This window comes from Thunnus maccoyii, chromosome 7 (genome assembly GCF_910596095.1).
Source record: "Thunnus maccoyii chromosome 7, fThuMac1.1, whole genome shotgun sequence".
Classification (NCBI taxonomy): domain Eukaryota; kingdom Metazoa; phylum Chordata; class Actinopteri; order Scombriformes; family Scombridae; genus Thunnus; species Thunnus maccoyii.
The window spans coordinates 4,207,630-4,231,132 of NC_056539.1; the positions used below are offsets into that span (position 1 = coordinate 4,207,630).

At 38.5% G+C, this 23,503-nt stretch overlaps 1 protein-coding gene across 12 annotated transcripts in view; it reads left to right on the top strand.

The window, feature by feature from the left end:
- LOC121900143 (inactive N-acetylated-alpha-linked acidic dipeptidase-like protein 2) overlaps positions 1-23,503 on the top strand; it is a 651,762-nt gene that overhangs the window by 262,451 nt on the left and 365,808 nt on the right. For all 12 annotated transcript variants that reach the window (XM_042416175.1, XM_042416174.1, XM_042416172.1 and 9 more), the window contains 3 exons: positions 2,804-2,980; positions 6,897-7,074; positions 8,580-8,741. In XM_042416175.1, the coding sequence (XP_042272109.1) occupies positions 2,812-2,980; positions 6,897-7,074; positions 8,580-8,741 (509 nt within the window). In that variant the 5' untranslated portion in view covers positions 2,804-2,811. The remainder of the gene's footprint in view (positions 1-2,803; positions 2,981-6,896; positions 7,075-8,579; positions 8,742-23,503) is intronic.

Genomic DNA, 23,503 nt, shown 5'->3' on the forward strand with positions numbered 1-23,503 from the left:
GCTCTCTGTCACATTCATGTGTGTAAATGTTTCGCAGCACCCTGCAGTGCTTGTAGTCATCATAATTGTTTTTATTCATTTTTTGTTCATAATTGTGTTATTAAGTGATGAAACTTCTTTATTTAAGTTATCCTAAATTATTTGTATTACTTCCGTTTCACTCAGAAATTTCCATGCAAATTGTTTTTTGTATTAGTAACTTATTTCACTTCAGTCAGAGCAAATTACACATAGCAATTCCGTTTATGTGAACAAACTGTTTATTGTTAAACCACTGTCAACTTACATATGTAACATAACAAATCAACATTTTTAAATTAGGACAAAGCAAAGCACTTATTTCTTTTCCATGTTACAACTAACAGTACAGAAGTTCAGTGCCCATTAACATCATTTGGCTGCCACTGTAAAAAAAAAAAACACAAAAAAGACTACTTTGAAGACACTAGCACGCTAAACGTCTACTAACCTTACAATTGCTGAATTAGCTGAGGACAAGCTATAATTTCAATTTTAGTGTTGTGTAAAAATGATTTCTTGCACTCTGTGCCGATATAAGTAGTAGCTGTTGTGAATAAAACAAAGCAAAATAGTTACTCACCAAATAACTTCGCCTTAAATGATAATCCAGGCAAACCCTCGTTTCTCCTGGTTACTCCCCCTCCTTTCTCTTGTGGCAGACACGGTCTGGCAGCAAAACAAGTCCGGGCTAATTCAGTCTTGTTCTGTGGTTTTAAATGATGTTCACTAGCTATACAAGTTGCACTAACTTAATACTTTTCTATTGTTAAGTGAAGGCATATTACTGAATTAAGACAGTTTTCTTTATTTTCATTTTTACCAGCATCTTAAAATAAGTTAGCAACTGACTAAAGCATGCATGTAACAAGCTTAATTTTTTATGCTGAAAAAGCTAAACTGACTAACCCCATGAATCATTTCTTATGGTCAGTCACTTAGCCCAAGTACCTTTTAACTACATTTATCTAGGGATGCACAATATTATCGCATGTCATCAGTATCGACCGATAAAAGCTCTAAAGTGAAACATCGACATCGGCCATTTATGCAGATTATGAGAGGCTGATTTGTTGCCTTCTCCTCTGCCGCCTGACTGTGCTTTCCTTCATGGACTGTTTCACCCTGACAGTTCCGGTGCTTCTTCCGCAGGCTCCACTTCAGACCCACTGCTTCTTCCCACTTTAACATGAATGAGATTAAATCCTACACATTAATCCTGTCTGTCTAATAAACTCAAAGAAAACTCTGCTGCTCCACCCACTTGGCAGGTTCATTAAAGTTTTAATGCTGAGCGTCTGAACTCCAGTCTTAAGTTCTTCCTTCATATATTGTCTTTCTTGACTATACTTAGTACAATCTATGCTTGCATGCATAATAGTCTCCTCAGCCAGCTGGAAAAATATATGTGCATATATCGGTGTCGGCATCAGCAATTGGCCACAATGAGTTGGTCATTATCGGCATATTGGATATTGGCAAAAAATCCAATACTGTGCGTCCCTACATTTCTTACATTTTCTTCTATACTCAGCGCTAATGCAGCATCCATTACCTTGAGTAAGATGAGCAGTCTTAATCTGACCCGTGTGGCTGATACCAAGCTTTCAACACATACTGCCAGGGTTCATGGATTACAAATGTCAACATGCTTTATGCTAATTAAAAACACTTACTTAAAGGTGCAATATACTATATTCAGCCCCACCAGATTTCGCACTAGAGCACTAGCATCTCAGACCAAAACAAATGCATGCGTCGTTACTCAGTAAAGTCAAGAGGAAAAAAAGAAAGTGGTCCCTGAACCGACAGCTCACGAAACTCAGATCAAACTGTCAAACCAGGCAGTGCTGATCAAATATAGATCAATATTCTGTTACTACATTGCCTATTTCTTTGCTCAACACCTGGCAGTGCACTGCATCTACCAATCAAATACATGCACACTAACGTGAATGTGACAGTCGATCACTGTGATAACTTCCTAGTGCTGTAAAATTCTTCTACAAAGTAGTATAAACTGCTGTACAGTGTTTTGGCATCTGATGAGCTATTGCTTGGTTTCTGTTTGGGCTTAGGTTTGGGACTACAACCAAGAAGAGGTTAACTGTGCTTCAGATATCATGGAAATTAATTTTTCAAATAAAACTTTGAGGACTTTTCCATGACCCCAAGAACGTTACACAGTAACACGACCTGAACTCCAACCAGAGGAACAAGGTCTATATTGAGTTCTTAGGCCGTTGTTTCTAGCCTAACGTCCCTGCTGTGTGGGTTGTAATTTGGCCCGGGATTTTTCTCGGCAGAGTTTGCTGAACTGAGTGTCACTGGTTGGTTAAACACAAGCCTCAGGCTGCTACAACTTCTGTACAGGATTCATTCACACAGTAAGCAAGTTCTGATTTAGAGGGCAGTGATCAAATGAGTAAATGAGCAAGAGAAACTCAAAGATAAGATAATTTGCTTATTGTTTCAATGCAGTAATGTACAAAATCATGAATAAACAAACATAGAAGTCTGATCACATTGTTAATACCACCAGGTCCATGTCCAACCATGGTGAACCATGAGCAACAATGACTAGATGTTGTGTTTCGTCATGTGCAAAAATTGTGTCTCAGACAGAGCCATTGTTTTTAAATTATTTTGTAATGTTCCAAATCTTAATAGTTTGACAGATGTGGTGGAAACAGCAGGAATGCACATAGGGGACGTTAAAGCTACATACATGTATAGTGATAAAACATGAGGAAACAGTGTAAAATTAGATTCATGTATATTATAGGTGACATCATGGCATACAGGAAGGTGTGTGACGCCCAGGGTGGCCCACTGGTCGGTGAGGTTCTGCACTGCTCTGGAGGTCTGGATCTGGACTGGGACCTGGACAAGGAGGAGCTGCAAGAACCAGGACCCAGATCGGACCGCGTGCAAATGCAACACGTAGAGTGCCAGAGATCAGGTAGTATTTCCTATAAATATCTGCAAATTTGGGCTGGGTGATATACAGCTTGAGAGATTTTGGTCATATTTTAATTACACTGTATATGTAAAGCCCAACAAGGGACAAGAGTTGAAAATTAGCAATAGCTGTAAACCCTCTGTGCAGTACATCCGTTTCATGCTCTGTATGGGAACTATGTTAAATTGCATCGACCCTATGAAATAAAATAAAAACAAATAAATAAATAAATATCCCTATATAAGTCATTTCATATCCTGATAACGATACGTATCCCGATATAGAATATTTTAATTCCATTAATAAATAGTCGGTCGGTCCCCCCCTTCCTTCCCCTGCTGCCTGTCCATCCTTGGCTTTTTACTCCAGAAGCTTTTATTGCACTTACAGTAACGTAATAAGTGTAGTTGTCATCAACTGGAGTACTTCACCTGCCTCACTGTCTCTCCTGTGAGAGGCTCAGCCCCACTCACGGTGAACTATAGAGAGCAGAGGGGAGTGGCGCGACCATAAATGACAGCAAAAAGCAGTTGAGACTTTCACACTGAGCTGAAATTAAACGAGTGCACATAAATTTGGTAAAAAGCATAAATAGAGACAGTCTCTACTGTGTTTTGCTGTCATTTATGGTTGCCATCTCACTGTTTCTTTGCTCTTTCTCAGCGGGGGCAGGGCTCAGCCCTCTGCGTGTGCGCAGCAAAGGAGACAGACAGCGATGGAGAGTAAGAGAGTTGACAACAACTAAACCTGTTATGTTACTGTAAGTGCAATAAAAACTTTGCAAGTAAAAAGCCAAGAGGAGTAACTTATCAATGTAATCCGCGCAAAAGATGGACAGACTCAAAATGACAAAAAAATATTGCTGTAAAGAGTGTGATTTGTGTCACAACAAAATAAACATTAGAGCATAATAGGAAATGATACATATTGTTCTCTCGTCACACGATATATATCGTTATATCACACACCCCTGTTGCAGATATTTCTCTATGAATTTGATTATATTGACAGTTTCGGTCATGCTGCAGTGCAGACGTGTTTTCCTCAGCTCTCTGCTTCCCATATGCTTTGCGCTTTCTTCTTGCATTTTTTAATTTCCTAAATATTCTTCCAAAGAGAGCTATTACCAGTTGCAGTGGCACTAAAGAAAATGTCTATAGTGTAATCGCGGAACGAACAAAAGTTTACTTTTGGGACACGGGAAAGTTTCAGAGCCCTACCCCAGACTCAGCTGCTAGCCTAGCATACAAAGCTTCTCCGACTGGCAAAAGACAACGTAAAATCTGTCTCAAAACCCAGCAAAAGTGGTAAGCTGCACAGAGTGTGAGCGACAGATTGAGAGGGTAACACAGCTTGAAAAGTAGATTGAAACGCTGCATCAAATATGTGAGAGTGAGCAATTAATTGACTCTGCAGCACCTATTGTACAAGGTGCAGAGCCACCAAATGCAAACGCTGCAGAGGCAAATCCAGCAAGAAATCACTAGAGCACCAATGCTACCTCCATCATGTTAAGTCTCATTGCAAAACAGGTACAAATCACTGACTCTGAGCGAAATGTGTGATAATACTATATTGAACCCAGAGAAGCTAATCACACCGCCAGTGTTCAGGCTAATCAAAACCCAAGAAAATCCCCAAAACCACTGCTAGGTCGAGGGCCAGAAGAAACACTGCTGAAAGACAAGGCTGAAAATCTGACCGTGGATGACACATCTGTCAGGGAGCTAATAGAGATGTTGCCAGCTATACTTTCCACACACCCAAGCAATATGAACATTATTATCTACACTGGATCCTTCGACATTCTGCGAAGGAAAACTGTCTCTGAGATCCTCAAATAAGACTTTTTCCTGCTACTGGAAAAACTGAGCGACTGTCAATTGCAACATGTATTCATTTCTGGACCGATACCAACTTTTGAGAAAGGAATTTAATCTTTTAGCGGACTCCTTGGCCTGAATACATGGTTGACATTGGCATGCCTCACCCATGGGAAAAAAAGTTTATTGACAGTTATCTTTTGGAACCATAAAGACAGTTTTATACCTGATGGATGTCATCCAACTACTCCAACTACTTAGCGCCCACCTACGTCATGTCCTTGGGATGCCATACCCAAACAAGAATGTGTTGATAAGTGCGAAGGACAGTGCACACAGGCAGACAGCCTGTATCCTTTCCCCCTTACCTGACTCTCTGATTCACATCACCCAAGGCATTCAGAGGATTTCTCTGTCCCAATCAGGGACCCAATGACCCCCCTCCTCACTCCCTTCACCACACTCACCAATCAATGAGTTAGTTAAAACTGCCAGGCTGGAGCCAACTCAGCCAACTTGATGAACTATTAAACAGCAATAACCACAGGCATTACCACCCAGATGCCCACCGGAGATGAGAGAGACCCCATGCCGCTTCCTTTAACACACTGATGATCTTAAACAGCCGATGGCATGGTCAAACACATTGTAGCAAGCACAGACCATCTGGTACATGTCTCAATAATCTTACATTTGTCAATACAAAGCCCTAAATGGGCAAGGACCAAGCTACATTGCTAACTCCCTTGTTAACTATTTGCCTTCAAGAACACTGCAATCATCTGCTGCTGGTTTATTGGAGGTTCCCAGCAACAGCTGAAAGAAAATCAGGGATGCAGCCTTTGTTAATTATCACCCAAAGCTATGGAGCACACTACCTGTAGATGTCAGGGAAGCCAGCTCGCTAAATATTTTTAAAAGAAAGCTAAAAACTTATCTCTTTACTTTAGCCTGTAACTAGCAATGACTTTCTTGACGTTGGCCTGAAATTCTTTTTCATACATTCTATATATTCTATTTTTAACTTTGTTTTTAACATTATTATTCTTATTATTGTTATTATGAAATGCCACCATGAACAGGCCAGCCACAGTGACTAGCAGATCCAAAATTTCTTTTGTTCATCAGCAGTCTTAGCAGCCAGCACACAATCAGCACTCATTTAATGATTTCTATCTAATCAAAAATGTTTCCAATTTTTTGTACTTGTAATTGTCATACAAAAATCAATTTATAATTTATATTACATGTAGATGTAGATTTATAATGCAGTGTGCTGATCTCACTTAAAGCAACACAGTTTGTTTATGAAGAGGTGATTAGTTTGCTTTATGACAGGATAAATACAGCTCATATTAAATGTAAATGAATATTGTCTGTCAATGCAGTTAACATGAGTTTATATTATATTATATATATATATATAATATATATATATATATATATATATATATATATATATATATATATAGTATATATTATATGAGTTTGTGAATTATTTATTAAATATCTTCCCTCATTAATAAAAATCCCTCCATTCATAACTGACAAAAAACAACAAAAGAAACAAAAAATATTATTCAAATCAATAAATATAAACACGTTTATATTGTGTCATTTTGTAATATGATATTTGCCTCTGTGCTGTAGCTTACTGTAGTTATGATATTATGTTAAATTCATCATGCATTGTTGTGTATGATCTTATCTGATGCATGTATGATGTAACCATGCATATTTCTTTGAGTAAATACATTCTTCACACAGTCTTACACATCATTTGAAACAAACTGACATTGTGGAAAAAAATAGTGTCATCGATGTCTTTACCAAATTTTATGGCATCTAAAAGTTTTGTTGATATTTAATTTAAACCACAAATTTTATTCTCATTGTGGTTGCTAGAGGAAAAGTCAGGGCATTGTTAGTCATTAGGATTCATTCTGTGGGCATTATGGATATCTGTACCACATGGCAATCATAGCATTCTATCCAATAGTGGATGAGACATTTCACTCAAATCCAAAAATCAAATTTCAACTTACAACGAGTTTCAGATTGGATCACTTATTTCTCAATGGCATCACTTTCAGGGTGTTCAGACCCTGGCCCTGATCCTGACCCTGAGATGATGGAACCCATCCAGCCATCTGTCTCAGTTTCACCACATGGACGTTTTGAACGGCTTCAGGAAGATCCAAACTACATCTCCCACTTCACGAGGGCTCCTGGCCATAAAGGCCAACGACGACTCCACTGCTTCTTGCTCAGGTAACTCATGGACTGCAGAAATGGCCTTTGCAAAACTCAAGTCAGAAATTCCCTGCTACAGGTAGGTCACATTTACAACCTGTACTTAGTGTACTTAGTGAGCAGGTGTCATCAAAACCACCAACATGGATGATTTTCAGGATAAGCAGTGCTAAAAACAAAGACAAGAATTTCAAAGAACATGAAGTCACTAAAAGTGATCATGGAGTTTCTACAGTCCATGCCACCATGTTGATGTGACCTCACTCTCTTGCTTAATATTGTGACTTTAATTAGAAGGGGCAATCAGCTTTGGGATTGTCAGGACAACGCTGAATGAGCAAGGCAATGTTATCAGAGCAGTTATGCAGTTGTGGCTCATACTCCAAGTTATATAGGACGTGTGGATTGAATATACACATGTAAGATGTCCCTGTTTAAACTCTGACCACCTGATGGACATTCAATTGCCAACAGGTATGACAAAACCTGATTATTTATTTCTGGAAGTTTTCCCATCACAATACATACTGATGCATTTGATGATAAATTGGATAAAATAAGTACATATATTTTATATTCTTGTTTTGTACACAAATAAGGTGTACAAAACAAGAATACTGCTTTGGAACTTCAAAATGTCAATAAACTTACTACCACCATCTCTCCATCCAAGTAGAGTGTCTTCTGTCTTTCAATGTCAGATTGGTGGTGGCAAGAATGCGATAAATGAGGCCCTGATTTCCTTATATACTTATATTACTTATACCTTTGTCCCTTGTCCCTAATACTAACTGAATTCAAAACTGGACTGACTGGAAATCCTTGCCTTTTCCTCCTTGCTACTTAAACTAACTACATATCAGCTAACCCAACACTGGTGCTTGATCATGTCTTTTCACATTTCATCGTCTGGCCAGTATATTTTTCTATTACCCCATTCATTGCCATTATTGGAGTGCAGCAGACAGGGTAAGAGTGAGGCCTGAGTACCCCTACAACGTTCCCAGACACCCATCCAATTGACCCAGCACATTGCCAGGATGGGAAAGTGGCATGTTATCTAGATAAGCACCACTGCAGTGTGCTTGAAGTCAAGGTCTGATTGGTGCCCTTAGGCGGCGGGCCACTAGCACCAACATGGACTCAACTGCTATCAAAAAGTAATAGCAGCTAATCAATGTGCATATCAAGCACTTTCTTTCCATTTCGGGTGCTAGAATACTACTGATCAGTGTTTCCCCAGTTCAACAGAAAAGATTCCTGGAGGAAGACACTTACCGTACATGATGTCTTAAGTGAGAAAGTCCATTCTTCACCTTGGAAACAGTAGTTTGACCAAAAAAAAAAAAAAAAATACTGCAGGTCTCCTTACTACCTTTTTCTGGGGGTTATACCAAATAAATGTCATCCACTAAGGAGGACCATCAGATGCAGTTGAAAGATCAAGAGAAAGAAGAATATATTTGCTGTATCAAACATAATCTCTTGACTGATCTCTGACCTCTTTCTTTTGGTCTTAACAGGTACTTCCTGGCAGGCTCGGGGATTTTCGTCCTGGGGCTCCTGATTGGCTGGTTTGCTCACACACCCACTGTTAAACCACCTGTTCCTCCGTCAGACAGCTTAGACCTACTGCAGGAGCTGCTGAGAGGAATCACAGCGGACAAGATAGATGCTCTTCAGAGGTAAGCTCCCAATCCATGCTGATTAAAAAAAAAACTGTTGTTAAACTTCGTGACATTGTGCAGATCCACTCACTCAAAAGTCCTTTTTCAACTCACAGTGGCCTCACAGTGAAAGACAACTGTTGAGTGGTTGCAAAGAAATGTTGTTGAATATGAAATACATGCACACAACAATCCAGCATGTCTGACGGTAAAAAAAAAAAAAAAAAAAAAAAAACTTACAGAAAATGAGTATGCAGAGTGAGCGTTGAGACATTACATTGTGTGTTGTATTTGTTTTACAAATTTCAAAAGCATCAATCAACTATGATTGAGTGAATATAACAGGTTGAATACAAATATCACTTTCTTAGGCTACAGTAATTGCTGTGTACCTTAATTTTGTTTTTTAATCTGAAAAAAAGCATTTGAGAGTTAACTTTAGGATAATGTTTTCTCCACATCTATAATTGGTATTCAGAATGGGGGACACTCCTGCTGGCAGTAGGTTGACTCATAATTGTGTTATATTAACCAGTAGCCTATAGGAAAGTGGAGAGTGAGATTTATGCAAAGATTCAGAACAACAGGTAACAATATTATCTCAACAACAAAGTCAAAACTCTCTATACACTCTATACACTATAACATACACAGATATTTTATGTGGTACACAGTCAAGACTGTCCTTATCAGAAACATGACATCAGTTTTTCAAACACTTAAAAATGTGTGTAAAAATGTAAATTTTTACACAAAAAACGGCCTCTGGTGGCCATGTGAAAAATGACGAGAAGCAATGGAGAATGTAGCATGACTAGTAGCTGCAAAACTTTGTAAGGATAAAGGTCAGGTTGGATGGTTGGGCGTACAAAGTGTTGCACCTTGACACCATAGACTCCTACTAAAAGTCAATGTTGGTTTTCTTGTTACTACAAATATTATCTTTCCATGACATCAACCAAGTAGTTCTTCTTTTATTGATAACCACAATGTTAGTAGTTTTAGTTGTGTAAACCTAGCCAAATCTTAATCATAGAGACACAGCATTGGATAGTGCTCGTCACATCTAATCTCCTACCAACAAGAGACAAGATTCTCGTAACCATGATCACAATTTTTTCCTTTACCTCAACCAAGTTCTCCTTTCCAACTAACTTTGATCATGATCTTTTCTTAGGTTTGGTTAGTACCCAACCAAGTCTTTACCACAACTTCATGGACCTTTCCCCATGAGGTTTTCTAACCTCAGCCAAGTAGTTCTTCTTTTACAAAGCCAACTTCGACATCAGAGATTGCTCTTTCTGTCCTGTCTCCTACTAACAGTCAATGTTGGCTTCTTCTGACCTTGCCCACGATGTCAGAGATGCCACTGCTGTTTTGATGTAGCTACTGGGCCTACTTGTTACCAGAGAGGGGGAAAAAAACCCTCATAAAATAAGGGTACCTGGCTCACACCTAATAAGTCAGACTCAGTTTAGTTGTGTCCATGCTGATTCATGTAAACTTATTTGTTTAATAGCTGTTTTGTGCTGTGTTGGTAATAAATAGTTGCCTTAATCAAAGATAATAGCATAGATGTTACATGTGGGTTTTAACCACGGATGTGTCTTTGCACCCGTACGGGGGGAATAGAGGGCCTTAGTCCAAAGATAACAGTCCACCTTTACCGTTGGACTGGTTTGACTTTTGCAACCTTTAACCGAGTAGATTTAGATGACTGACCATGACCAAACCTTAACCAGAGGTATCGGATCAGAAAGTGCTCATATGGATCATTTTTGGAACCACAATTTTTGATGGTTTTGGAAAGCACTTACAAACACTGTCATCCTGCTGATATAGGTGTGCCAGATGAAAAAACACTACATTAGTCATGTTGGGAGAAAAAGTAAATACTAGAGATGAAAGAGCTAAAAGGAGGTAGAATGTGAGAAGAAAAGAGGATTTTGGGAAGAAGTTGTTGGAGCAGAAAAGCAATGCTGTGATGACAGAGCTGAGTTGAATGGATGTTCAAAGGAGGTGTTAGAGAGGGAGGAACACAGACAGAGAGGATCATAGTTTGATGCCCCCTAAATCTAAGATCACCATTAGCAACAGTCTGACTTGTAACCTTCCAGCAAGGCACTGATCTATTTATATCCAAAGAGGAAGGGAGAGACTCAGAGATATTATAGAGAGAGCAGAAATAAGAGATAAAGACTCTCCACCAGGTAGTTACTCCTTTTTTTTTAAGCATTGATACCAACCTCCGTCAACCCGAACGCTGCCTTCTCCAAGCCAAAGGATCATGGGCTGCCTGGGTGTATGTGTCTCTGCGAGATAACTGGCTTTGCCACTGAACTGAGACAATCATGTCACCATGGTTTCCCTCTCTGAGTTTTCCATGCTTTTTTCATTATTTATTTTCTCACATTTATATTTCAAAGTGCCAGAAACACCCCCCCCCCACCCATCCGTAACCACCGAAGACCCACACACACTACATCTCAACCATCTGTGAGGATGATGGAGTGTTTGCTCCTGTTGACGGATGACAGAGAGACGCTTTCTAATGAAATAAAATGGTAATTGCCAACACCCTCTAGTCTACAGTCAATTCATTTATCATTTATTATAATGTATTTATCTGTGACCTCTGTCAACCATCTGTTGGAGACCAGTTTGCACTGTAACAAATTCAAAAGAAATGATCTCCTATACATATACAGCCCCATATCATCCTTCTCCCTCGGATTATTGTGGCCTGTAGTTGACCTATACTGTAAAACAAACATTTTCAGTATCCAGATGATTATATTTTATTTCAGATTTCTCAAATATATACAGTCTACATCATATACAGTTCCTACATCAACAAAACAAAGACCCACAACCCAAATGACAAAGCAAAATAAGACGGGAAAATAAACGACAACACACATTTATCTCACACATTCATCTTCAAATACAGTGGATACATCCATCTTTGATTTATTATTATCCACCTTTCCTACTTCCTAAACAAAAAGCAAATTTCAAACTAAGTTTAAATTTAAAGATGTTCTCATCATTTTCAAATAATAATAGATTTCTTTATTAAAATTTTGGAACTTATGAACTCTTACAAGACATCCTGCTCCTAAGGCCATGAATTGATCAGGTCCCTCCTTACTTTCCCACAACACACCTCATTTTGAAGCTCCTCTCTTGGTTTGACAAAATAATTTTAACCACCTGCTCTTGGTGTTCTGTCATGCTGTGATTCCTCCCAGGTTCCACATACATACTTAATGAAAACATACTAATTGACAATATTTATTGAAACCCCAACAAAGATTTTGATTTACCATTACTACAAAGAATTTTATGTAAGAAATAAAAATAAAAGCAAATAGTGTGTGCATCTATTATTTTTTAACTTTTTATAAAACATGAAACACATGCTATTTATAGATTCTCCAAGTTGGCAAATACCCACTGAACAAATAAAAATATATTGTTAGACTCACTTTGTCCCCTGTATGTATAAGTGGGAGTTTTTGAAGACAAATAATACTATGCAGGGACTTGTGTCATAGCTTAAGGTCTAGCTGAATGAATGCCCCTGGACTATACAGCCACGATAAACTCTATATTAGATTAAGATTAGATTATTTTATTTCAAACATGTTAAAATAACAAAATAAAATATATAGGCAGCGAAAAAACAAAAACAAAAAACAAAAATAACAGCAAATTTTCAGTAAGCAACACAATCAATGTTCAATGTTCGGACAGGGCCTAGGATTAGGAACTTTTCTAGTCGGCGGGCCACTAGCTCCACTGGCTCCAACATAATGTATTGTCTATTATTACTCCAAGAAATTTGATTTCAAACACTCTTTCAATTTGTACATCATTTATCATGAGTTTCTTGGATGAATTAGTTGAATGATCCCCAAATATTATAAATTTTGTTTTGCTTAAATTTAGTGTTAGTTTATTTGAATCAAACCAACTCTTCAGTTTTTTCAATTCATTCCCTACTGTCTCCAAAAGTTATCCCCACAGCAGAGTAAATTTGTGTCGTCTGCAAATAAAATTGTTTTTAGTGTTCTGGAAACCTGACATATATTATTAATGTACAAAATGAACAGCAGTGGTCCCAACACTGAGCCTTGGGGAACCCCACACTTAACCTTCAGTAGTTGTGATTTAACACGAGTAATTTGCACATATTGATTCCTCTTCTCTAGGTAACTGGATAGCCAAGATCATTCATTAATAATAAGTCATGGTCAACCGTATCAAATGCTTTCAGATCTAGGAATACTCCAGCATATTCTTTATTTTCAGTAGCAGTTGTTATCTCCTCCACTAATTCCATGAGTGCATATAAAATAGTCCTATTGTTTTTAAATCCATATTGTTGATCACACAGTATATTATGTTGTCTAATCTCAAATAAAATATTTTTTTCCAGTATTTTAGAGAATTTTGAAAACAAAGGAACAGGTCTTTAATTTGAGAGTATGTGTCTATCTCTAGCCATATATATGGGTATGACTTTAGCCGTTTTCATTTTACTCAGTTTGTTTTTATATGTCTTATATTTGTGTTCAGCTTCTTTTGTTCTCCTCTTTAAAAAGTCTTGATATAATAAATTTTTCTTCTTACATTGCATTTAATATCTCCCTAGTTAACCTAGGCTTTTCAGCAGCTTTCTGTTTTACTACTGTCTTTACTAGAGGACAATTTTTTTCATAAAGACCAGTTGTTATGGACAAAAATGTGTCATATGCTTCGTCTACATCTTCCACATAGACTGTTCGAGTCTTGTATCATCAGATCTTTTTTAAAATGATTAATTGCCCCTTCTGTTTTTTGTCTAATTATTTTGTAAGTTGTCACATCTTTTTTTGTCCTTGTACAGCTCTGAATGACCGCAAACACCGGCAGATGGTCACTTGTGTCATTTATGATTAGTCTGCTTATTACTTTCCTATCAGTTACAATAGTAAATATATTATCAATTAGTGTAGCACTGTGTGTTGTTATTCTGGTTGGGCATTTAATTGAAGGGTATAGGCTCATACTGTACATTATATTGATAAATTCTGTAGTGGTATTGTGTTCGAGTGGGTTGAACAAATCAATATTGAAGTCCCTGAAAAACAAAAAGCATTTTTTTTATTATTTATGTTCTCATACATCCTGGACAGCTTATCCCTAAATGTACCAATACATGATCCTGGAGTTCTGCATACACAACTTATTAGTATGTTTTTTGATTTCTCTATTTCTATTTCCACTGTCGTGCATTCCATGATCTTGTCTACTTCTTGTGACATGCTTTTAATAGATTTACTTTTATAGTTTTTGTCAATGTATAAGGCAACTGCTCCACCCTTTTTTGATTTCTATTTGTAAAATGCATCTCATATCCCTCTATGTCAACCATGGCAGTGTGCTCCACGTTAAGCCAAGTCTCCGAGATTGCCATTGCAGTGAATTGCTTGTTCAGTTGTGTTACACAATGTTTGATCTTAGAAAGGTTTGAATTCAGGCTCCTACTATTGAAATGTATAATTGATAATACTCCATTCGCTTTTAAGTTTCTGTTAAACTGTTCCTCAGCATAGTATTTGCAATGTGTCTGTGTGTTGATGTAGAAATTGTTCTCAGGATCAATATCACTTTCCATGTCATGTCTTTTATCTTCAGTGAATTCAAAGATTTTCAGTCCAAATGTTTCATATTCAGATATCAGTTCTTGTGGTTGAGCAGTATCTCCAGTTGGAGATAAATGACATTTGTCATAGCTTGTCATGGGTTGTGATTGTCATGGTTTTCAGATTTATTACCTTTACTGATCTCCCGTGGGTTGTCATCTCTGATACTTGTCCAGCTCTGCAATGTCTTTGATGGCCAGCACTTTGGCCTCCTCTGGTGGTCCATTTAGTTTTATGAATACTTTACAGTTAGATGTCCATGTTGATTAATCCTGTTTGTTTCCTCAAGATGTGTGCCTGTCTGACAATGTCAGCATTTTTCCTCGCTTCAATATTTCTGCTGTCCACTTTTAGCCACTTGCGAGGTACGAGGTAGGCGATCACCTGCTGTTCAAGGGAGTCTGGATCAAGCTCGGTGGGCTCTCCATCCGCCGCCACAGCTCAGGCGTATGACAGGGGCCTGGTTTCCAAGCTGCTGACAATTAGGTTGTTCATCCTGGAGTATTGTTCCAGGTCTGCCACACGGCCCTCAAATATGGTTATTTTTTAAAAATCCTTTTCAACATTTTGTGAGAGATTCAACATCTCTTCCAACATAGAGTTTAGAGACATCTTTATGTCTTCAGCTTCCTCCTCTGTAATTGTGCTCACTTTCTTTGGTCCCATCCTGTTTGCCCAGTGCAATACACGCGTGGAAGACCAGAAAGTGTCTGCAGAAAGTCCAAAATAGAGCTATCGGGCTCGCCAGCCTCTTCTGTCCAAGGACTGAGTTCAAGGTATAGCTATCAATCCAGCCGAGAGGAAGGAATATATCCCAATGCAGACAGTCAGAGGTCCTGTTACACACAGGCGAAGTTTGAGGAAGTGTGTTTGTCCAGTCACTTTGGTCAGGTGTATGGCTAGGCTAAGCTAGCTAGGCTAAGCTAACTCGCCGGCTTACCGTCCTTGGTCTTTCAAGTCCATGGTCTTAAATTGTTGTCTCAGTCCAGGCGTTGGTCAAATCCAAGATATATCAATCGGGTAATCCAAGATCTGAAATCCAAAAAAACAGTTGTTTTAGGCGAGACAGTCAAAAGCCGGGGGACATGAAGTACAGACACACAGTAACACAGATTAGAGTTAGGCATGGGGTGGTTTTGGTTAAGGTTATTCTCATAATAGGTTACTCTCATAATAGGTTGACTCTTTCATTCAGCCAACAACTCATATTCCCCTGTATTCAAACCTATAGTTTTTCCTTGAGACTGATAATTCTATTATTTACTTTATCAGGCTGTAGGAGTATTAATACTTTATTATTTAATTACCTCGTTATTGGGGGCACCACTTCCTTTTTGGTTAGGATTTGTTAGTGCTAGGAGGGAGCACTAACCCTTGTTCAATTTAATCAATGAATCTGTCTCCTAATCGTAAGTTCTTGTCCCAAACAGTGACCTCTGTTTACTGCAGCTCAAAGAAACAACCAAACACCTTTAGGATAAATGAAGACATTTATTAATAGCTAAACGTCTTGAGGATATATGATATGCTTTTAGTTCATGTCATAATTCAACTTATCAAAATGGTTTCTTAGGAGGTCTTTCTGAGTCTGTTGTGCATCACTGGTAACCCCCACTTAGGGTTACAAAGGTCAGTTCTGCAGGCCGAGGGTCTGCTCTTACAAACTTAGGAATCCAGGGAGTCTGTCTCTTATTTTCCTTAAGAATCAAAGATTAGTTAACACAATTAACGAACAAGCGGTTGTCCTCCTACAAGACACAGGGAAGCAAGATATAAAGCTGCCTGAGTTACTTTGTGTTGCATCTGGGAGAAGAGAAGCAACAGAGAGATGGAGACAGACAAAGTGAGATATATGAAAACAGCTATGAAGACAGAGACAGACCTAAGTGAAACAATGGGAGTATAAGGAGATGATGGCAGAGAGGGAGCATATTTTAATAGTTTTGCATGACTAGACTAGGGCATGAAATATCTCAGTGTGAATTAACAGCTGTTTGGTTTGTAGGACCACATTAAGTGATTGTAATATCTGCCAGAGTAGCTCCGCAATGGGCGAATAACAATCAACATGTGTATTGTTTGGAATAGAGACTGTCTTTAGCACAGGTGGATGACTCCTGCTTGTGTTGATTATTTTATATTTCCCCTTCTTTCTCATTTCTCATCCAGAGGGTCTCCAGTGTTTCCCCTTAATAGGGATGTCAAGGCAAAACATGGCAGACGTTTTTTTTTTTTTCTCAGCTCGTCACTGTAGAAACTTCAGCATCCAATTCTTTTTCAATTTACACTTCAAAGAGGTGTGTAAGCACACAGAGCTACTTTGAGAGAAACTGGATTAAGTTCAAATCCCTAGAAGATGGTTTCCCACTGCTGGTATCTTGGCCCGTCTAATACTCATCTCTCCTGCTAATTATGTTTCTGTAATAAATTCACTCTTACAGCTTTAGGGATGTGCATTTTAGCGTTTTATGTTTTTTGTTTCTCTGCATTAAGTCCTACACATATTTAAAAATATGAACAAATGCATTTACTTTGAAAGTTTCTAGAGTTTTTAGGGTTTAGATCTTGAGATGCTGTTTTGAAGTCCCAGGCCTTTAATTGCGACTGATTCTGGCTGGATTATGTCTTGGGGTGATGGATCTTTATCTGGCTGAATATGGCTTCATCTGGCTGATATGGATCTTGCTGCGTTGGCACCAGGACAACTACCGTCATGGATCACTATCTTGTTACGCTTTCAGTCTTGCTGCTGTGCATTCTTTATTTGTTTCTTGAGCGGTCTGTTTCTGTGACAACATGCTCTCTTGGCTGCAAATGAAGCACAACGCAGACCTCATTTGACCAGTGATGAGAGAGATTGTGGAGCTAAAGCTTGCTTGGTTAGTTTTTATGCATTTGGAATGGCATTGTTTCCCTTAATAACATTCCCTTAATAAAACATAAACATAATTGAGAGTAACATGGTCACTTCCTGGTAAACTGCAATTTGGGGGTAAACTGCATCACAAAGTAGTGACCTCATATTGCAGACCTGCCAACCTGTATGTATTTTGTGTAGCAGGTACGCATTTTGACATCAAAGTATGCTGGTACGATTTGTCACTCTAAACTACGCAAAAAGCTAGTGACGCCTGTGACTTCAATTGTGTATGTGCAGTACTCAAGTCTAACAGCAAGAGGCAGCAGCATCTAGCCTGAAAGCAAAAGAAGAAGGAGAGTTCGACCAATCATAGCACCGGATTCATACCTCCTGCCTTCACCCAAATATCAAGCAGGTATGAATCCTGATTGATAAATTTGTAATGTCATCTCAAGAGACTAAAACTCGACAGCAACATGACATTGATTTTATCCCTCTCATTCCCCCTCCTCACTCCGGCTGGCTGGTTCCTCAAGTGAGGACAGTTTTTTTGAACTCCTTTGCAAAGGTAAATGGACTGGGGTGGATGTGGAAAGTTGAAATTGTGACTTGAGTTAACTAAAGTTAATGCAGACCTTCCAACCTTAGGAAAATATTTAACATTAATAACATTTGCCTAAAGTTATGTAATTTGCAAGCTAGCTTGCTTGTTCACCAGGCATTTAAGTTGGCAATGTAACATCAAGTTATACTGTCCGTGTGTTGCAGATTGTTAAGTGTGATAGTACTGTATTCATAAATATTATTGAAGCCAAACCAGTAACCGTAATGAGAGGAGCAGATCATGGCACAATAAAAAAAAAAAAAAAAAGTGAGTTCATGTGCCGCTGAAGTAACGTTACCAGGAAGTGTGTGTGCATGCGCGTGTGTGTAAAAGGCAGAATGGGCCTGTGGCCTGCCTCATTTTTATGGTTTATTTCAACTTTCCAATGTGTGTCTCTACTGTATCCTGGTGCCCCGAGCTTGTGTCAGCAGCAAACATGAGTTTTCACGTGTAACTGTTTGGTTACATCATTCAGTGAGAGTAACAAAACAGACTGATGTATGTACTGTACAGTATATCATTATGTTCATTATCAAAGTAAACACAGAATAAGTAACTGAACATAGCTCGGCTGGCAGCCTCAGCGGAAAAGTCTTTACTCCACTTTAGCTTATACCCTCCACCTGATTACACCACTAATTGACTTTGTCCAGCATAAAGTTAAAAACCTTAATTTATTCTGACAATTCAAAGACTCTCAGATGAGCTGAACTCTTTGAGGAACTCAATGAAAGAGAGGGATTTCAGGAGTTTTTGTGTAAGAAAGCTGAACTACTTGGAAACAGAGTGTATCAGAGAGAGCAGCTGAAATTGGGCTGAATGTGGGAGTGCCTGGTAAGATCACTGGAGTCATGTCTTGGTAAAGTCCTTGGAAGATTTTATGGAGTCTGAGCAACTTCAGAGACTAATCAGTGAGGTGAAGCTGTGGTAAATTCTCACCCTTAGCTTACCTCCTCACCTCTTTTAACCGCTTATTTTCTCATTGGACTGATGATTACAGCTGAGGTTACAGTCATATTGTAACTCTGTGGCAAGGATATTTACACAATTTAGTAATGACCACCTCCAATATGATGGTTACTTATGTATTACACTTTGCTGGACAATGAAGGAAAGTGTAATGATTTTATTTCAACTTTTTGGCTGAATTCCCCACAAGTTATAGTGCTGTCACATTTTCTCTATATGATTTTTATGGCAAAAATATTGCATTGATATTATCAGAAAATTAATGATCTCAAAATGCTTCATTCATCCTTAAAAGGGCCATGTGAGGCAAGCTTCATGTAACACATAACTCAAGCACACACATGAAAGCAATCCAAAAAGTTCAAAATAACTTTTATCTTGAGTATTCACAAAATCAAACTTTTCCAAAATGAGAGTAGTATTTGGAAAACAGATTGTAGTTCCTCAAGTAAAGGCTACCACTAATCTATCAGATCTTGTGTTCTGGTCAGAAACTGAACACAAGATGTCTCCCACTTCACTGTAAAGTCCATTCTCAGCATTTGTGCACTGGAGGCTTCAAGTTTCCTCATCACGCTTGTGTAAGTTGAATATTAGACTAGAATTGGCTTCCAAACTCTTTGTGATGTCACAAATCACGCTTGTAGACCCGCCTCTTCAAATTGGATTTTCATTGAGCACAGAGAAACTTTCCACTCTCTGCAGATTAATGTGAAAACAGCCTTTCAGTGTCAAAATCTGCTCGTACATCATTCTGTACAATGAAACTCAAACATCCAACTGTAGGAACAAGAAGAAAAACATATCTTTGAGTGGTGGGGAACTTAACTTGTATTTGTTGAAGGAATCTGAAACACATTAGCTTCAAGAAGTCACATAGGATGTGTGAGGCCATTGATAGTGGAATATATAAGCTTGTGCTAATAATTTTAGAGTTGGGGTTAATGACACCTTGCAATCAGTTCTTGTCCTTTTGACATGTACATGTAAACCAGCAAATAAAGAAAATACTTTTAATAAAAAAGGTATAAAATGTTGTCTTGTTTTTTCTGATCTAGTCCAAAGTAGTCTAGTTTGACATAAGACACATCTACGTAAACTAAACTCCTTAAACATAAATTACAGTAATGAAAAACCTCAGACAACCATATGGTTGGTTGTTGGCATAAACGTAAATATTAAAGAAGGAAAAGAGGTAATATGTCAGTATGACCCAGCAGTCTACAGGTTGTCATCATCTAGCTTTTCATCACTGTAGCTCATTTCACTGATTACTTCCTCTTCTCGTTGAAGTTGTGTTAATCAGTGAAATCAACTGCTTTAGTGGGTGATTGCAGTGACTGTCTGGCCATTTGTGTAATTAACATGAGCACTTTTTATTCCAAGGTCTTTGTGTTATTTTGTTACCCCCTCTACACTGTAAATAGTATACTCTGTGTGTGTGTGTGTGTTGAACACTGTGTAGTACAATGCAGTACATGTATGTGGGAGTTGTATGTCAGTGAAATAACAGTTCAAGTTAATAGCAACATGCTATATTAAACTGCAGGTAACCACAGAAACAGCATTTGTAATCCCTCAAACACAGTCTCAACAAGATGTACATTATAAATCTCCACAAAGATAGTATTCATTGCAGTGCTGTTTTACTGAAATGCGATAGATTATACAAGTGTTATATTATTGTGTGCACTCCCCTGTATAAGCTGTCAAGTGGACAAGCACTGGACGGCCTGGAGATTGCACTTGATTCATAAAAGGGGCTTTTCAGATTCCACTCTAACTGACTACACTGCTTTCTAGTAGCTACTGCAGGGTCTTTTGATAGTTGTCTCCGGTCTCCGATTTAGCTGTGCTTTTTCTCCACCACCGCACAATGTCTCAGAGTATATTAAGATATTATATTATTAAGATATGCCATACATGCCAACTAATAGGTAAGCTAAATCACTCTGTTCAGCCAGATCTTCTGTGTCCCATTCTGGCTAGTAGTGAGCCGTTTGAGCCTATGATTATAGACTGTGTATCAGGGCTGGCCCTGGCACATTTGTTGCCCTAGGCGAGCTTCACCCCTCACCCCTCTTCAGTAAGAATATAATTTAAATAGAGCAGAAATGTGCTGATTGTTTGGAACATACAAAGTACATACAAAAGATTCATGAATAATAACCAACATAAAAACAACTACAACCTCAAAATGTGTAGATTCTTTTGGAACAAATATACAACTAATAACTAAAACCTTTCACGTGACATAATTTAAAACCAAAACAAAAATGTTAAAAAACAGTAAAGAATGAAAGAGCATGATTGAACTATGAGTATTGTGATTCCTGTTAATTTTTTCATTTGCAGTTTTACTGTCCAGGCCTTGCTGTCATTTGTGACATTGTCATATGAAAGTCGACTTGAAACTTCATAGCTGACACTGATTACAGCTAGCTAACCTAGTGGGCTAATGTTTTTTTTTAGCTAGCTAATAGGCTAACCACAGCTTGTTTTGGCGCATAATGAAATTGGCTTGTCATATCGGTGCCCTCCATTATGGGGGGTGACCAGGCCCAGACAGCAGGCCTATAGCTAGGACCAGGCCTGCTGTGTGGGCTCAGAAAGCTCAAATTCTGGTTGCACTAATTTGTAAACTGCAGTGTGCCAAACTGTGAGGTATCCTGGTGCAAATCTTTTTTTGCTAAGTCTCTGTGAGGTCTGTTGTTAAGGCTTTGGCGCAGTTAATTTCCATTTTTGGCATTCTTTATGTGATCTGAAGTAACCATGATTGCCACTTTACCACACATATGTTATAAAACAGCCACATATATTAAAACAGATAACGGTTAAGCATAATAATGGGTCGGCATATCATGCACAGAGCCAGGGGGCGCTAGAACGCCTTCATCAAACTCAAAAGTCGCTTTGGCATGCCTTTTCACACAGAGACTGGGGAAGACTGGGAGGAAAGTCTGCCCTGGTGGATGTCAGATCAGCCAGTGAGATAACAGAAGAAAGCATTGGGTTTAGTCCGAATGACCTTGTGTTTTGTTACATGGTATGCCACCCTTTAGCAGTTTTTCAAGATGATTTTGCAGAGGCTGATCAACTACATAAATAGCTTCTGGCATCGCCTGTACACAGCTGTTCAGATGATTCGGGGAAAAAATTAAAATGCTCTATGATTGCTTGGCTGAACACCGCCATTTCGCTCCTGGGGATCAGGTTTTGGCCCTTAATCCAATTGTTGGTTTGCTATTCCAACTAAAATTATTTGTTAAGAAACTTGCCACTCACCCACTAAGTTTTGGGGGACTTAGCCAGTCACACCCACTCTCATTTCATTTCTAATATTGAAGCAAGCTGCAAGCACTGAAAGTACATAAACTTGTTTCTATGTACTCCAAACTTAGGACAAGCACTGGAGGGCCTGGAGATTGCAGTTGATCCAGAAATGATACTTTTATGGTTCCATTCTGAATATCCTTCTTGCTGCTAGCTACTGCTGGCTGTTTTGTTGTTTGTCCCTGTTGTCGGTGCATATTTTCTTTGCAAGTGTGAGTTTCGGGGAACTGGGTCAGTCGCACCTACTCATTGTTTTCTTAATATCGGGACCAGCTGCAAGCACTGAAAGTGTATAAAGCTTGCTTCTCTGCACTCAAAAATTGGGCCAAACACCGGATGGCCTGGAGATTGCAGTTAATTTGTTAGAGCAAAGTGCTGTAACCCTGATTTCTTGGTGGGGTAGCGTTCTCCAGTCACTGGGCTGTGGATAATGAGGGGTGTACAATTTCTGTCAAAAGCTTCTTTTATTAACACCAACACAGCAAGACAGTTCACCCAACTTTTAGATTCACAGTAGACTTCTTAATCCTCAGCATGTTACCGTTACACAAATGTATCCCCCTGTAATGAATGACTGGTAGAAACTAAGATTACTTTGTCCTTAGGCAAGGGGACATTAATAAGTAACTTAAATGTTTCATATATAAACATATGTATAAAATAACAGTTAAAATGCTGTAAATGATGATGAAACAATCTTATAAAATAATTAACTTAATTCTGCGGAAGTCCAAAATAATATTGTGAAATTATTCCTACTGTAAAGCTTAATAGCAACATAAATTAGTATGGTAAATTTTCTACTGAAATAATCCAAAAATATCATGTGTACAGTAATTAAGGTTACAGTGCTTTTTTGCTCCTCTATAACTGACTACACTGTTTGCTAGTAGCTACAGATGGTTGTTTTGATCATTTTCTCTAGTTTCACTGCATCTAACCCATAAGTGTGAGTCTCGGGAGACTGACTGAGTGATGCCCACTTGCACTGTGTTAATAGTACTGGGGCAAGCTGCAAGCGCTGAAAGTGTATAAAGGTCTCTTCTGTGCACTCCAAATGTAGGACCAGCACTGGAGGCCTGGAGATTGTAGTGTATTTGTAAAAGTAAAGGTGCTCCTCCTGTTCCACTCAAACTGACTACACTGCTTGCTAGTAACTATTCAGGGGCCTGTTTCAGAAAGCAGGATTAACAAATTCTGGGTCTAACCCCGAGAAGGGAAACTCAGTTTTGGTTAACTGAAAACTGAAAACCAAGAGTTTCCCTCATCACAGGGTTAACAAACTCAGAGTTTTCACTAATCCTGCTTTCTGAAACAGGGTCCT